This window comes from Parasteatoda tepidariorum, chromosome 9 (genome assembly GCF_982258835.1).
Source record: "Parasteatoda tepidariorum strain Cologne lab strain chromosome 9, Ptep-v5.0, whole genome shotgun sequence".
In the NCBI taxonomy this organism is placed as follows: domain Eukaryota; kingdom Metazoa; phylum Arthropoda; class Arachnida; order Araneae; family Theridiidae; genus Parasteatoda; species Parasteatoda tepidariorum.
In genome coordinates this window covers 44,634,076-44,650,393 of record NC_141763.1, presented here as the reverse complement: position 1 = coordinate 44,650,393, position 16,318 = coordinate 44,634,076, and the positions used below count along the sequence as shown (strand labels likewise).

Genomic DNA, 16,318 nt, shown 5'->3' with positions numbered 1-16,318 from the left:
TTGAATTAATGTTTTAATAAATTAGCTTTTAAAAAATTTTGGTTACCAATACATATAAATTATTTAAACAGTTATATAAAAAAGTCAGATGAACTAAAGCTCAGATTAAGAAACTCGGATAAATGTTTTGAAAAAATTAGATTTGTTTCAAAATTTCTCCTTTCACCACCCATAAAAAAAGTATTTAGACCAAACCTCAAATGTTGGGAGGGTATGATAATATTTTAAGATTATTACATGCATAGTTTCTTCAAAAAAATATGTATAAACAACTTTGGATATACTTTTCGTATAGGCGGATATACATAATGTATACAAACACATGAACTCCGTTAAAAGTTTTTGGTATGCTCATGAACAAAAACTTAAAATTTAACAAAAACAATAATTTTTTGTATTATTATCGATTGTAAAATGAATAGAGCGAATTATTTAAGTTTCAAAAAATTAAATTGAAAATTAATTGCAATAAAAATATTTATCAAATATTATCATTGGAATGTTCTATGTGGCTTAGAATTCAAATAGACAAAGATAAGTCAATAACTAGTTTTATATCTTCAAAAAGCTCCTAACTATCAAGAAATAAATTCTGATAAATATAATAATCAAATATAGAGCTTTATTACACTTATTAAATCTTGCTTGCCGAAAGTTCACTTTATCCAAGTCTGCAAACATGATAAAAAACAAAATCTGTATTCAATTTACTTTTTATTTTGCATAGGATGAAATCAACCCAACTTTATATACTAACTATGGGAATGTCGTTAATATACATTTTCAGCAATAAAAAATTTGTTTACACAACTTCTCATAAGAAATCTTAAGATCATTTTACAGCTCCTTTACACAAGAAATAAGTCAAATGCGCACCTTTTCCTTTTGAAAATATTGCATCTTCAAAAATTGAATTTCTTTCACCCATTTTAACCAGTTAGATGTGAGTCTGTCTCGATCAGGAACTTACGGGAGAGGGATTTATTAAGAATTTATTTTCCTTTAATAAAAATACAACCCTTTTCCCTAAAATATATTTCCTACTAAATATTTACAGTTTTATAATTAACCATTTTACTACTAAACTAAATACTAAAAACAACTAAGCTAACATGCATCGAAAGGAGCTTTACAATCATATTACACCTAAGAATTATTAATAATTTGATATACTGTAAAAGAATTTAGAAATAGTTATTACTAGCTATTTTTTTTTTATCAAAAATCTTTTGTAACAGAATAATAATTAAAATAATTTTCTTATTTCAAAAAGTGGAAATAATTTCGAAGAATTTCAGAACCTTAGGAGCTTCACTAGTGTCAAGTTGTTCAAAAAATATTTCAAATTCCTAACATTTTCTAATTTGTTAAAAAACTAACATCTTTGGACAATTTTGCTATTTATGATTGAAAAACAAGTCATGTGTATATAAGAAAACCTAATTTATTATTTTTTTAAAATTATAATTTTAAGCTAAAAAATGGCAGAACTCTGGTACCCAACTTGATTTAACTTCCATTGCACAGAACTGAAAAACACTATTCAAAATTAAAAATAAAAAAAAAGAATTTTAGCTGAAAGATAAATTTTTCACAATCAGTAATTATTCTCTATTAATTTTAAAAATAATGCACTACTCATTCAAAGCTTCATAGCTATCTTAAATTAGACAGAATACTGTATGAAGAAATGCAACATTGCCAATTTTTCTGAAATAAAATACTTTTTACAAAGATAAGTATAATCTGAATTCACCTGAGTGAGAAAAAAAAATTAACAGACTGGAAGCTAAGTTAATTTGCAGCTGCCTTGCTAAAAATCAAAAATTTCTCAAAATATGGGAACTGAAGAACAGCTGCATGAATACTTAAATAGCCAGATATTTTGTGTGCATTAATTAAAAATTCATCATCTAACAGAAAACTTGTTTTACAGAGAGAAAACGTTTCATAATTTGATTTTTTTTTTTTTTTAAATCAATGCAAGATACAGGAAATATTCTCATCTATTAATTTCATATTGTAAAACATTTCTTCATAAATGTTTTAATGCCAACTTGAAACTAAAACAATTTTTTTTCGTATCTCCCTTTTAAAGTAAATATAAAGTTCTTTATTACAGTTAACTAATCTTTTAACATGTTTTAATTTTTATTTATTACAGATGGCTCTAATTCTGAATACTTTTAAGATGACAGAGAAAAGAAAAAATACTCTGGATTTGCAGATATGTAGCAACAAAAAAATATATATATTTAACATTTTTAAAATTATGCAACGAATTATTAATTTTAAAAGTTAAATTTTTTTTTATATATTAATTTTGTTTAACTTCTCACTATTGTAATTTGCCACCATTATCTATTTATTGTAGTGAATACTACTATCTCACATTATCTACTACTACCTAAATCATTATCCATATCAAAAAACGTAATAGCAATTGGCCTCCTAAAAAATGCAGGTTTTAAAATTTTTTTATCCTCAAACTGATTGACATTTCATTTTTTCATTATCTCATTTAAATCAGAAATAAAGAATCACTTTCTCGATGTCATGTTTTATCTCAAGGATTTAATCAATTGCTTTCGTGAGTTGAAATTACAATATATCTCTATTTCTGTTTGAATTTATTAATAATCTTATAATTCATGTAGTATTCCAATAAAAATTTTAATAGGTCGTGAAAAAATATTGTAACTTATTTTCATCTGCCATACTTATATATAAATCTGGACAGACCAAGCCAGATATTTTGCAATTACAGACATTCCCTTGGAGCTCCAAAAGTGAAGAAATTTTTTTTAAATATTATGGTAAAAAAGATTTTGCAGTTTTAAATTCCTTTATAACTATTTACATTTCTCTCATTAAACTTAAATGGAAAATCTGGCACTTTGAAGTTACTTCGTTCTGACTTAACTCAAAAACTATTAAATAAAACAATGCAATTTCGTACAATTCCAGAAGTAATGTGGTAATTAATTTCGGACAATTTATTTCAGTTTTGCAAAAACTATTAGCAGCAGAATTATATATGTACACCCAAGACCAAAAAATTTATCTCTTTTTAAAATTTCAAATTAGTTAACAAATACAAAATTAAATATTTAGTTTTGGTTAAATTCTTCCTATGGGTTTGACACTCCGTTTCCTTTCTTTGACATCTGACAATATTTTTCCACTATATTTTAGTGATACTATTAATTTTCAATAGAAATCTTTCAGATTTGAATATTAAAACACACGTTACTTTAAATTTTCCTTCATGTTAAACTTGATAGTGCAATCCATTTGCTTACAGTGCAAATCCATGGATAAAAATCTGAGCAAAATGAGTAAATAATGTTTCTCTTTCTCTTTGTTCATTTTCTAAAATCATTCAAATTGTATAATTAAATATAAACCTTATTAATTACAAACTTCTTCAAATTACCCAGTATAATATTACCTTCCGCAGATCCATTTTTGGGTCAATCCTTGGTAGCTAACTGCAGTAAGAACGAGTACTGCAGTAAGAACGAGATGTAAAAAATCCCTCTATTTACGTTTCTCAGTTTGAGCTTCTGTTTTCATATTTTGTAACCTGGCAATCTTCTTACGAAAATATTTTAAATCATACTTGAATGATTGTGGTGTGTGTAAGTTCATTTGAATTTGCTACCCGTTTGCTATTTTCGTTTCAAATTTTTTTAGAGCTCCTCAAATTATTGTACTTATATTTTGCTTTGGCAATGATTGTGTGAGCTGAGGAAGATATATCTTTTTGTCTTCCAACTTTTTAATATATATTTTTTAATTTTTTTAAAAAAATATTTTATTTTTATTATTTTTCTTCTCTTTTTATAAATTTTTATTATTTTCCATGTTTTCTCAATATTTTTAACTTGAATATATAGATGTTTAAAAAAGTAGCTTCAGTTTAACTGCAGCTCTTAAAATAGACCAAAATACAGCATTTCCAGGCACAATATTTTCAAAATATTTTGGATCAAGAGGACTCACTAGGAGCAACTTTATAGGGTGCCCCTTTCTAGTCAGCACCAAGTCGAGGACCCCAGAAATGTGCCTTTTTATATAGTTCACATTTTTTCCCTGTATTTGGTATTAATGGAATGGATAAAATGTATGGGAAACCTAACGTTAGAAGAAGAAAATTCCTTGAATATTTTAGGTTTTCGAAGAAAAGCTCACAGAGATATAAATCCTAAAAGTAAATTTAAAAAAAAGTAATAAAGTGGAAATTTACTTGACTTTTTTTCTCCCCTAAGGAAATAAAATTTCCTGAGAATCGCTGGTTTTCTCTGAGCTATTGGAACATTTCAAAAATTAATTATTATGCTCAATTTTTAATTATAATAATATTTTGAAGAATAAATAATAAAAAATAAAAAAAATAAAATAAAAAACAGATTAGTTGAGCAAATAACAAATTAAGGGTAGAAAGCAATATCTCCTGCATTTTTTTTTTATTATTATAATATGCATTTTTGAAAAAATGTTAATTATAAACATTTTCTGCATTGAAACTATAAATCCTTAATAGAAACTCGTCGCAGGAATGGTTTATTTTATCACAGGCCATAGACACATTAGCTTACTTTAATGTAAAGCAGAATTCATTGAAGTTTAAAATAGTGCAAAAACAGGAATTAGCTGCCAATAACTGTGAAACATAATTTAGGTTAAGTTCCTGTCCCAAACAGAGCTGTAAATTAAATTTGGCCAAAATAATAATGAAAAAAAAAATTTCAAAAAATTGGAGAGTAGACAGTTAGCATTTCTAAACTATTTCTAAATCAGCAACTAATTTTCCTCAGGAAAAAAAAGAAAAAAATTGGATCATGAAAAAATTTGATAGATCATCATGGCATAGATCATCTATCATCATGGCTATTAATGCTGAAAGAATAAGGCAAAGCATCTGAAAACATTTCCACCTTTGCATGTATTTCTGCCTATAGACCGTGGAACATTGTTGTTGTAAATATAAGTCTTTTTAAAACCATTGTTTATAAGTTTCCTAAATTGGCAAAGTTATCCGTTGACAAATTTTGAAACAAGTTTAGCTAATATTGCTCTGGTTTCCTTAACGAAATGTAGAAAACACACTTTTCTCTCCTTCTGAATTTCTTTGATTGATAAAAATCTTTGATCATTTTTGAGAAACTTGGTAATTTCACGTTCTGAAACTAGTTGGATAACGATCATAAACTGATGATATTTATCCAATGTTTATTTGTATGTGATATTGAATTTAAAAAAAAAAAAACAATGAATAAAAACACCTATTAAAATAGACAGTAATTACAAAACATTTAAATACACAAAATGCATGCTATAAAAGTATAAATCACATAAAGAAATTAAAAAAAAAAAAAAGAAGAAATGAAAAAAAAGAAAAAAACTTCAAGCACAGGATATAATAATTTGAGAACTACAGGCAGAAAGTTTAAAAGGTAAGGGGGAATTATGGAAATAAGTGCAAGGAGCCATTGCAGCCGGTGATACATAACATGAAAGCAATTAAAATAGAGCCGAATTTTAAACAGCAAAAGCAATTTGTATGTGCTCACTCGCAATGGATACTTTCACTTTTAATTGACTTTAAAAGACAAAAACATTCATTTTCAACAGTAAAAGCTCAACTATGCAAAATTCTTTTTAGCTTAATTACTAATATTTTATTACGCTAACTTACCAAGCAATAAGCGAGCAGCTTAAATAAAAGCTTAGTACACATTCTATGAACTTAGCAACATTTAACATCAAAATAGCATAACCGTAAAAAAAGAATTTAGAACATGTAAAAAAGTAAAATATACATTACCATCTCAAAGTGATGTTCTTAATGGCACAAGGAAAATAATCCAGAAAATGTAACCATTTTATTTCACATGAATTAAAAAGTAATAAAACATTTAAGAGATAAAATAGAAGAATAAAGAACGAAAACCATTTTTGCTTCAGCATCTTACATATTTCGATCAATAGTAACGCTGTAGTCGAGGACAGTTTGCATGAATACCAACTGAAAGGCCCATTAACAGGCGTTTGTTGTTTGAACATTTTAACTTGCAATTGAAATACAGACTTGAAATTTATCTATGAGAGTGATTCAACTCAGTTAAACCACTTAATTTTCTTGCTAACTATCCCTACTGCAGTTAGCCTTAAACAGTCACTTCTGAACTGAAAACGACAACCACCAGCAGTCATTCAAAAAATTTTAATAAACTGAAAAAGCACTGCAGTTCCAAAATTGCGATGGAAGAAATCATATAAATAAGATTTGTTTTATAAAAATAAAACAGAAAATGAGAAAAAAAAAATCCATTTGATTCAAGTTTGCATAACTCAACATTGGAGTTTTACTTTTAAGCATAGCCAAGCTTTTACCATTTTAAGCCAGATAATTTGCCTTTTTCTTAAAATAAATGTTTTAACTACAGTAAAACCTTGTTATTGTCTATCAGGAGGGGTTACTGTGAAACGCACAGCAAATTGTTACATCATGCGCTTGAAGTCCGAATTTACCTGTTATTCGCTGTAGTCAAATCTCCTCTAGCATAGGGAGCTGTGGCAGCCTGTTTAGGTTGCTCATCGCGTCTTCTTATTGGGCTATGTGGCAAGAAAATTTTGTGTCAAAAACCAAAAAGTAGGGTTCAAAAATATTTTTCCTTAAACCAAATTATTAAAAACAACTCTTAGATAACACTTTAAAATTACTTTTGAATTAAATAATGTTAATACATGATTAGTTGGCTTATTTTAAAATTTAAACAAAAAAAATATATATATTTTGCAGCCTTTAGTTTTAATACCACAGTCAAACTTGATCGCTCACTTCTGCAGAAATATCAATATTGTTTTAGCAATGAAAACACTCATTCAAACCTTTAGCACGCAAACACAAAAGAAAACAAATTTTAAACAATTTAGATTTCAGATCAGTGTAAAATGCAAGCAAGGTTAATACCGGTGGGAGGATGATCAAGTTTTACTGGATATAAAATATAAAGGCTACTCGTACTACTTTGTCCTATTTGTTAAAATTTCAAGGTTTTACAGTAGTAAAAAATTTATGTTATTATGCCACAATAGCTCAGAAAAAAAGAGACTTGCACTTTTAATGGGCAAGAGATAAACTACCAAAAAAAAAATAATAATAATTAATTAGCTGTGAATATACTGCAAGTAAAAAGATAATTACTCCTCCAAACCAAATTTTTTAGGAAAAAAAATTTCTTCTCAGACTAAATTACTCTTAATGCAGTTTTCTCAACTATTCTCCAACATTACTCATTCCCATGTATGTAACCCCTTTTAATGTCTAAAAGCACTTTAAAATGAAGATAACATTTATACTCATGCGAGGATGGAAACATCTAAACCATGCAAATTATAAAAATAAAAAGATGTTTCTAATATATAAATGAAATGCATAAAAACTTGCAGGCTAATCACAGCTATAAATAAAGATCTTAAGGAATTAAAAAAAAAAGTAACGAATCTATATCTACTAAAATTCTTGATAATTTTAAATACTTCTACTAGGAAAAAAGGGACAAGGTAACACATAATTACATGCATTACTTAAATTTTACATGCAAAGTAATATAAATTAGAATAACAATAAAGAATTCTGGACACTTACCCAAAACCCTGTCCATAGTATTGACCATAGGGATACTGCATGCCTTGCATAAACTGGCCAGCTTGCATTTGGGGATAACCTTGGGGATACCAATAACCCATTTGTTGGTAAGGGTAAGTATATTGTGCAGCTATGCTTTGGAAAGCCTCATGATTGTCCTAAAAACAAATACATCCACCAAAAATATAAACTAATGTTTAATAAGAGGAAAAATTATTTTCTTTAAAATAGTGTATCGTTAATCTATTTAAAATTAAAAGATTTGTAAATAAGAGAATAATCTTTGACTAAATCTATAAATTAACCGCATCTAACAATTAATGTAAAAAATAAGGTAAATAGCAGTGGAATATTTTCAAAATTTCCTTTTCAGCTATATATGTTTAAACAAATTACTTTTTACAAAAAAAAATGCTGTTCACTAACCACATTCAAAATACACGCAATTTGCTTGTCAATACAGTAAAAAGAAATAGATAAAAGGAAAAATAGCAACAAAAAAAAAAAACAATATTATCTACTAATAATACAAACAAAAAACTCTTTAATAAAATTAAGCCTTGCATAGTTTTAGAATGTTATGACAGTTTATTTTAAACTGATTTATTAAAACACAAACTTTAAAAATCATAAAATTCTATATCATTGTTCTAAATAGGATTAGAAATTCTTGCGCTTTGCAACATAAACTAAATGTTTCAGAAAAACAAACAGCTGTCAGTACTTTAAAGTCACAAGTAACTCTGATAATAATCACATTTAATTTTAAGATACTTTCATAAACTTTAGATGTGTCATAATTTCCTAAGATAGTACGTGCTATTATTCCTTATGAAGTTCATTTAATTCTAACTGGATTTTGATTTGAAACAAAAGAAAAATTTATATTAGGTTTTATTTACCTGTTGCTGCTGTTGGTTATTTGGATCTCCAGCTTCTTTACCCCAAGAGCATTTAACTGTCTGACCATTAATTTCTGTGTTGTGGGTTGATACTATGGCATGGGTAGCAGATTCTTTTGTACCAAATCTGAAAGTAATAAGGCATGAACCATACCATTAGGAATTGAAGAACAATATTTTTTTTATCTAATTAAGTTATTAAGGGCTAATACAAGGGTCGGTATCTTAATTTTTATCTTCATGAAGCATTTTAGCACATTCCAAATTTTTATGAAAAACTAAAATATTGAAGTAAAATATTCACCAAAAAGTTAATTTTCACCAAAAGTTAATAAGTTAATTTATTTTAATTTTCTATATGTGTTGTGCACACTTTTATTTTTAAATTGAAACTAAAAAAAAAAGTTTATAAAAGATAGTTTTGTGATGATGCCCATTTCTCTGGCAGTATTTCTGCAAATGTGGAGGTAAACAATAGTAAAATTGACCTGTTAGAAGTCCCAAAAGAAAATCATTCAATTTATTACAATGTGGTAAATATCAGTAATATTTTAGCTTAAAGCACAGTTGTTTTATAAAAGATAGGGATTTCTTTATCTATTTTATAAAAAATTTCCAAACCATTAAAGACCTCACAATAATGCAATATATCTGCAATTCATTCAAGTGCAAAAACAAAAAAGTTAAAATTTTAGTACTTCTAATAAAGTTTAGCAATAGTTCCGGGCGCAATTGTTGAGAGATGAGGAAAGTACAACGAAGGTAATAGTGAAATAGTAAAAATGAAATTAAATCAAATATAAACACTGTTTGAAAGACATAAATGAAAGTAGCCAGAGATATAACTGGGATTTTTCTAAGACCAAAAATTTTAGACTTTTTTGCTAAAGTGAAAGTCACTGTGATAAGCATTAAATTCAATTCATTAAAATTGAGAAAAAATTTTTTTGGCTAGTGCCAATCTAATAACAAATTATATGAAGTGTTTAATGATTTAATTTGTTTTAATAGCTTTTTAAAATAAATTTTATTTTAAATATATTTATTATCACTGTATGCTGTTATAGATTTAATAATAAAATTATTTCATTATCTTTAAGATATACTATGAATTCACCCCCATCCCCCAGGGAAAAATAAGAAAAAACAATACATTTTCAATAACATAGCCTGATTTTTGAAAAAAAATTAACATATTTGACCTTTGTTGTATAGGAAATAAAATTGAAAAAATATAAACTAAAAATAATAAGTAGTAACTTTGTTGTTCCTCAATTTCTTTATCCCCCTTTTTTATACTAAAATCACAGCAAACAGCAAAATAAAATCAAGGATGTTTCAAAAAGGCACCACATTATGAATTGGTATACCCTTAAAAAAAAACAGTATGGTATTGAACCTAAATAACTAAATATTAGCATCATGCTAATAATACATTTTAAGCATAAAAATATTGCTGCAATATAAACAGAGAGAAAAAGATTTTTCATTTTTGATAATTTACACAAGCTAGGTAGAAATACTTTTCCATCAATTTTTTCTTTTCTTTTTCTTTAAAAAAAAAAATTTACAAATTTACTCCATTTCACTTCAATATGTGTTTGCCCAAACAAAACTATCTGCTATCACTGCACTTACGAATTCTTGAAGGAAACACTAAACAACTAAATGTGAAAAACTCTGGAACAAATACTGTATTTGAATTACTCCTTAGCTTTATTTTTGCAAAAAAGACCTACATATATGTTAAAACAAATAACTTTTTTAAAAAATATCTTACCGAATAAAAGCATAGCCTTTGTCTTTAAAAACTCTAACTTCTTGTATTTGTCCAAAAGCACTAAAAGTTTTTTGCATTAACTCATCTGAAAAAGGGAAAAAGAATACATAAAATTCAAATTAAGCAAGTTGTTTTTTAAAAATTTTTTTATTTTTCAATGAAAAAAACTTACCAGTAAGTCCTTGAGCTATTCCCCCGCAATATACAGTACAATTTGTTGGGCTTGACTGATTATAAACTTCATCAAATGTAAGGAGTTTGGCAATAGCTGAAGGAAAAGAGAACAAGAAATTAAAATACATGGCAAATTAAATAATTGTGGAAAAGTAAATTTAAAATAATTTTAGAAAAAGGGTGAAAAAGCAACATAACTTACAATCACTTTGTGATCTATTTGCAGGCGGTTTTCTCGTTGCCCAATTTGTTCGAATAGCCCTACTTCCTAACCATTGACCATTCATAACATTAATTGCATTTTCAGCATCCTGCAAAAAATATAAACATTTTAATTAAAAATAGCTCAAAAGTTAAATGTTACTTAAAAATCAAAATGGTGGTGGAAATAGGAAGTAAAAAATACCTTACAACAAAAATTAAAAAAATTAAATAGAAAAGCATGTCAAACTATCTTGAACAAAAAGAAAGCATATTTTACATAAACATTATTTATATACTTATTCCCCCCCTCCCTGCTATATGTGCACATTGACAGTGAAACTAACTGTAAAGCTTAAAATATAAATACTGTATAAAAAATAAATACTAAATAAAAAAATCAATGAAGTAGAAATATTAAGAAAAAATAGACTTTTAACATAGAATTTTCTTTTAATTTTTTCCTCCCTTGGAGATTCCAAGCTACTATTTTTAAATATTTATAAACAAATATTCTGATCAACAATTTACATTTCATAATTTAGGAAATTTTTTTTTCACCTGGGTGAAAAAGCTAATGATTAATTTTTACTTTCTGCATTTAGACCATTCAGTAATGGAGCATCCTTGCAAAAATGCTCCATTACTGCATAAGTTACTGTACTTTTTCATTAACATTAAATTTAACTTTTATCTTTTATTCAAATTGTTATAAAGTTATTATATAAACACAACACAAATTTATAATAAATTTAAACTAAGGAAAAACGTTTAGACTTTTGGCGAAGTTTTCACCTTTTTCCTCTGTGCCATGAAATATAAACCATGCATTAATCTGTACCAAAAACGGGAAAAGGTCAAAATTGGTATAATTCTGAGACGGTTAGTTTTTAAAATAAGAGAATACTAAATTAAAATGTTAAAAGTACTTATCTTAAAAACATCAAAAGAACTTTGTAAAAGTAACTGCCCTTCTTAAACTTGCTCAAAACAAATCCAAAGATAATTGATGCCTGTAACTTGAAACGAAACTAACCCTTTTTCTTTCCTAACGGTTTCTTCTGTTCATTTACGGATCCTCCCACCCGACTAGAAACATCTTAACCGATCGTTAGAAAAAAATAATTAAAAAAAAGAACTTTAAAAAAAAACTTTTCATGGACGAAAATTAGTTTAAAAATCAAAATAGTAAGTCACAAATATATTAAAAACAAATCGAAAGCTGCACAAATTAAAGAAAGACGATCTTTTAATATTTACAATGGAAGTAAATAATCAAATAGCATCGTAAACAACTTTAACAAAGTACAAATTTAAGATAGCAAACGATCTTGTGACATAAACTTCGAACTTATAACGAAAATAATGTAATTAATTGCGAAAAATAGTGCCATAAATTATCACTCTTACAACCACATAAGGGTAGACACCTGCTTATGTTTACGTAGTTCGTTCTTACGACGAAAATGAAGTCACAGTTGGTGTAAACTCAACATATGAGTCGAGCTAAAAAATTTCTAAATTCAAAACATTGCACATTGTTCTTTCTAGATCAGTGGTTTCCAACTGGCGGTCCGAGGGTCACATTCGGCCAGCGAAACCTTTTTTTGTGGCCTGTGAACTAAAACATATTGGCTGTCATTTTTTGCGGGCAATTTTCGTAAAAAATCTATGAGTTTAAAATATTTTTCTTTTGTTAAAAAAATCCAATTTCTTTGTTTCTGTGAAATTGAACATACCAAAGGTGCAAAAAAAATTTTTTTTCTCAGGTTTTGCATCTAAGAAAATATTTATTATTATTATTTGTAATTCAATACTTTTGTTTTATACAACTTGATAAAAATCTGACAGTAATGTTTAATGTTCCTTGAAACATTAAAAGAGTCCTATATAAAATTTAGATAAAGTTGCGGCCTGCCATTTGACTGTGTTTTTAATTGCGGCCCACGGCCTCATGTAAGTTGGATACCCCTCTTCTAGATGATATATTTGTCTTCAAAAATGCGATGCTTCCTCAAATAAAATTTCTTGTATAAATATTATAAATGACTATTACTATAAGCTAATTGTATATATATATTAAAATAGTTTTTGAAAGCGGTAAATTGATACAGGGTTATTCATATGTATCTCATTGTTTATGCTTCATCGATATTTCCAATCAACGAATGCCCTACTATATTACCGGTGAATAAGTCCTTGGTTTTCGTAAAATTTCGGGCGTATGTAAAGTCGACTTAAACACAATTTGCATTTAGCTTTTAAAACACTATATGTGATGATGCATATATTTACAAACTGCATAAAACACATTAAAACATTTTATGCCATTTTCAGAAATAGCACAATAAAAGCTAGATAAAAAATGGACGAAACTAACAACGATAATTGTAATGAATTCAAAACAGTTATAGAAATAGCATAGATTTAATAGCATAGCATAGATTTAATAGCATAGATCACTAAAAATTTTTTATTACAGAACGACAAGGCCTTTAACGAATAGTTTTAACATTAGCACTTTTCGAAGTTCTACAGTATACATACGCTGTTTAGTATGACCCCCATTATAATGACCCACACATGAAGTCCCGTTTGCTGTTTCATAATTGCAATGTTACTTTAAAGTCATTAGAACGTCCGCACTGAACCGTTCATTCCAATATAGCAACCAAAATTTATTCATTACATTTCGAAAAAGTTTCTAATTATTTAAAGCATGATTTGATTTGATGTTACTACACAATAAACATCTTGAATCGCTTTGAATAAATCAAAAGTAAACATGAATTCTAATCCTAATTTAAAGGGGCCTGTCTAGGTTTTTCTGAGAGATACCTATTTTGTGAAAATTTAGACATAATTCGTGAAAAATTAAAAATTATATTAAAAAAATCAACACAAAAATATTGATTTATCGTTTCTTAAGGAATACAAAATTAAAATTTCAAGAAAAAGTATTTTGTGAAACTACCGTTTTTCCTCAAGTTGAATTTGTGAAGGTACCGCTCAACGGTAGTAAATCCAGCCTGGACAGACCCCTGTTTATGGACAATCATATACTGTGTAAATTTCTTTTCAAAGGATACAATAAAGGTATCAACCATATCTTCCTTGTTTTAAAATTATACTCACTCTTTTTGTAAAATGTCAGTCCCGGTTTATTTTAGTTAAAACATGCGGTAATCGCTGTAGGGGTGGGATTTTAGGGTTAGTAAATTCACTTTGCTTTTAGGATTTCACCTTGAGTTGTAACATTTAAAGCATTTGTGCCTGCCGTACGTTTGGGACGCTTCCTCTAAAATTTTCGTAAGGGAACAACATAGAACTCATCAAAATTTGACAATACACACCCTGAGTATTCGTTCTTAACATATATCTATAGGTGGGAGCACATTTTCAAAATTATAATGGTGATAAAAAAAAGGTATAAATTTTTATCATTCTATAAATAATGTTATTTATTAGATAAAACATTATTATTAAATAAGTGTTTTTCCCCTCTATAGTTGTTTTCGAGAGTTTAGATATTGTCCTTATTTTGGGAAGGTAGGCATGAAAGGGTAAGTGTTTTAGTGTTACAACATTTCATCTCAATAACTCATTTCAACATGTATTCTTGCATATTTACTAATTAAAATAAAAATTTACTTTTCTAAATTATATATACAGAAATTTTTTTCATCAATTTTACTTTGTTTTTAAAAGAAGTAAATTTTAAAAATTTTTTGCAATGTTTTGGAAATTTTTTTTTAAAAAAAATCATTTATTTACAAATAAAAAATATTTTACAGCAAACTGTAACATTAAAGATAGTGAGAATTGAGAAAATATTTCATAATTTCACAAAAATTATAAAGTATTTTAAATTTTTGTTTTTTTATCACTAAAATTGAGAAAAGGAAAGTATCTCTGAAAATATTAAAATATTTTAATGAAACTGTCATAAAATAAAGCATCTTAAACAACGTATCATGTTACACATATAATAAAAAGTTAACATTTAAATTTAATAATACCTGAAATATTTCTTTGTAAGAACGAAATATATGAAACGTGACTCTTGTCTCATATATTGGTTTTTGAAATTTTTTATGTAAACGCTTATCGGTGTTCCATACGACGGTCTAAGTCTAAGAGTGGTTGCTGTCATTTTTATTTGGGTTAGAAAGCGCAATTCAAAATACTTATATATATAGTTTGTGTTCCATCCTTCTGAAAACTGTTAGACTCCTTAAGTTTTAAACGAGAAATATATTTAACGTATTAATTATGAAAGACCAGGTTGACCTATGACTAAAACACGCAGATACAAAGTGCAAGATTTAATTAGAAATTATGGAGTAAATCAAAATAGTCAAGGCGAATAAAACACAGTTACGGCTGCAGAAATGATGGTAGAAATATCACTAGAAAGTGCAGTGTAAATGCAAAATTCGAATGTATATTAAAAAACATACAAAATAACTAAATTTTATATTTTGGAATGAAGCTAATATTCTTTTACTGTAAACGACTTGTACCCTTTCGTGTCAAGCATCTGAAAATTAGGACTGATTTTTGATTTTTATGAAACAAATATTTTTAAAAGTTTAGTTTTTTTTTTTTAACCTCTATTTGACGCCATCAAGAAGAATATTAAGTTGAAAAAAACTCGGGCTCTCAAACGGCATATGTTTACTTAAAGTCAAACTTTATTTTTCTACGTTGGAATTAGTTAAAAACCTTTATATTTTTCCAACTTTTTCTCCCATGTTCTAAAATTTTCCAGACTGTCACAAACGTGGAGTACTCTCCTTGAATCAGTGAGCAGTGTAGTGTAATTTAGAAGTATGATACTCCCTCCTCGTTTATACAGTTTTCACCTCTCCAAATAGTACCGTTTTTTTTTTTTTTTTTTTTTTTTTTTTTTTTTTTTTTTGTAAACAACGAGTTAATTAACACTCAAAGTTTAATGTGCCTAGGTATATAATTACGCGCCAGATTTCTGAAGGCCCTATTATGAACACAATTACATGCCGCTTCAAGAGATTTTTCTTAAGTGTAAACTACTCATACAAGAATTATTTCTTCGATGTTGTTTGAAGTGGTCTATTATAATAAGATTCAAATATTCTATTTAATAAGATTCAAATAGTCTATTGAAGCAAATGGCAAGTGCGTAAATTTTACATAAAAACATGGAAGAGTAGAAGAAAAAATACCTGTGCTTGATACTAAGTATTTTACCCTTTAGTCTAGACCAGGGATGGGCAAACTACGGCCCGCGGACTAACTGTGGCTCGCCGGAAGGTTTTTTCCGGCCCCCGGATAGAATTTTAACTCGCCGATCCGTGGCGAATATAAACAATATACTTTATACATCCATTTTCTTGCCTACTTTGTTTACAGTTGTTTCTTTTTTAACGCAGTTTTGATGACCTTTTTACTTTCTCTATTTTTGTTCTACAAAGCATAAATTGATGGAAATAGTTAGCACAGACAGCTTCAATCGGTAAGATGTTGCAAGCAGAAGTTCTTTATAGAATAGCCGTAGATTGGCTCCAACGTAGGTTTGTCTTTCTCGAGGAGCAGACGTATGGGGAATCTACTATAGGTGAATTG

The 16,318-nt window shown here is 27.6% G+C and overlaps 1 protein-coding gene across 9 annotated transcripts in view; it reads right to left on the bottom strand.

Moving 5' to 3' along the window:
- The window catches only part of LOC107445231 (nucleolysin TIAR), a 106,981-nt gene that overhangs the window by 680 nt on the left and 89,983 nt on the right, over nucleotides 1-16,318 (bottom strand). For 3 of the 9 annotated variants that reach the window (XM_043039964.3, XM_071186441.1, XM_043039763.2), the window contains 7 exons: nucleotides 10,716-10,824; nucleotides 10,512-10,607; nucleotides 10,340-10,424; nucleotides 8,560-8,686; nucleotides 7,658-7,815; nucleotides 6,538-6,621; nucleotides 4,250-4,309 (listed from right to left, as the gene is read on the bottom strand). In XM_043039964.3, coding sequence (XP_042895898.1) covers nucleotides 4,267-4,309; nucleotides 6,538-6,621; nucleotides 7,658-7,815; nucleotides 8,560-8,686; nucleotides 10,340-10,424; nucleotides 10,512-10,607; nucleotides 10,716-10,824 — 702 coding nt within the window. In that variant the 3' untranslated portion in view covers nucleotides 4,250-4,266. The remainder of the gene's footprint in view (nucleotides 1-4,249; nucleotides 4,310-6,537; nucleotides 6,622-7,657; nucleotides 7,816-8,559; nucleotides 8,687-10,339; nucleotides 10,425-10,511; nucleotides 10,608-10,715; nucleotides 10,825-16,318) is intronic. The other 6 variants (XM_071186438.2, XM_043039810.2, XM_071186439.2 and 3 more) reach the window with 3 other exon arrangements.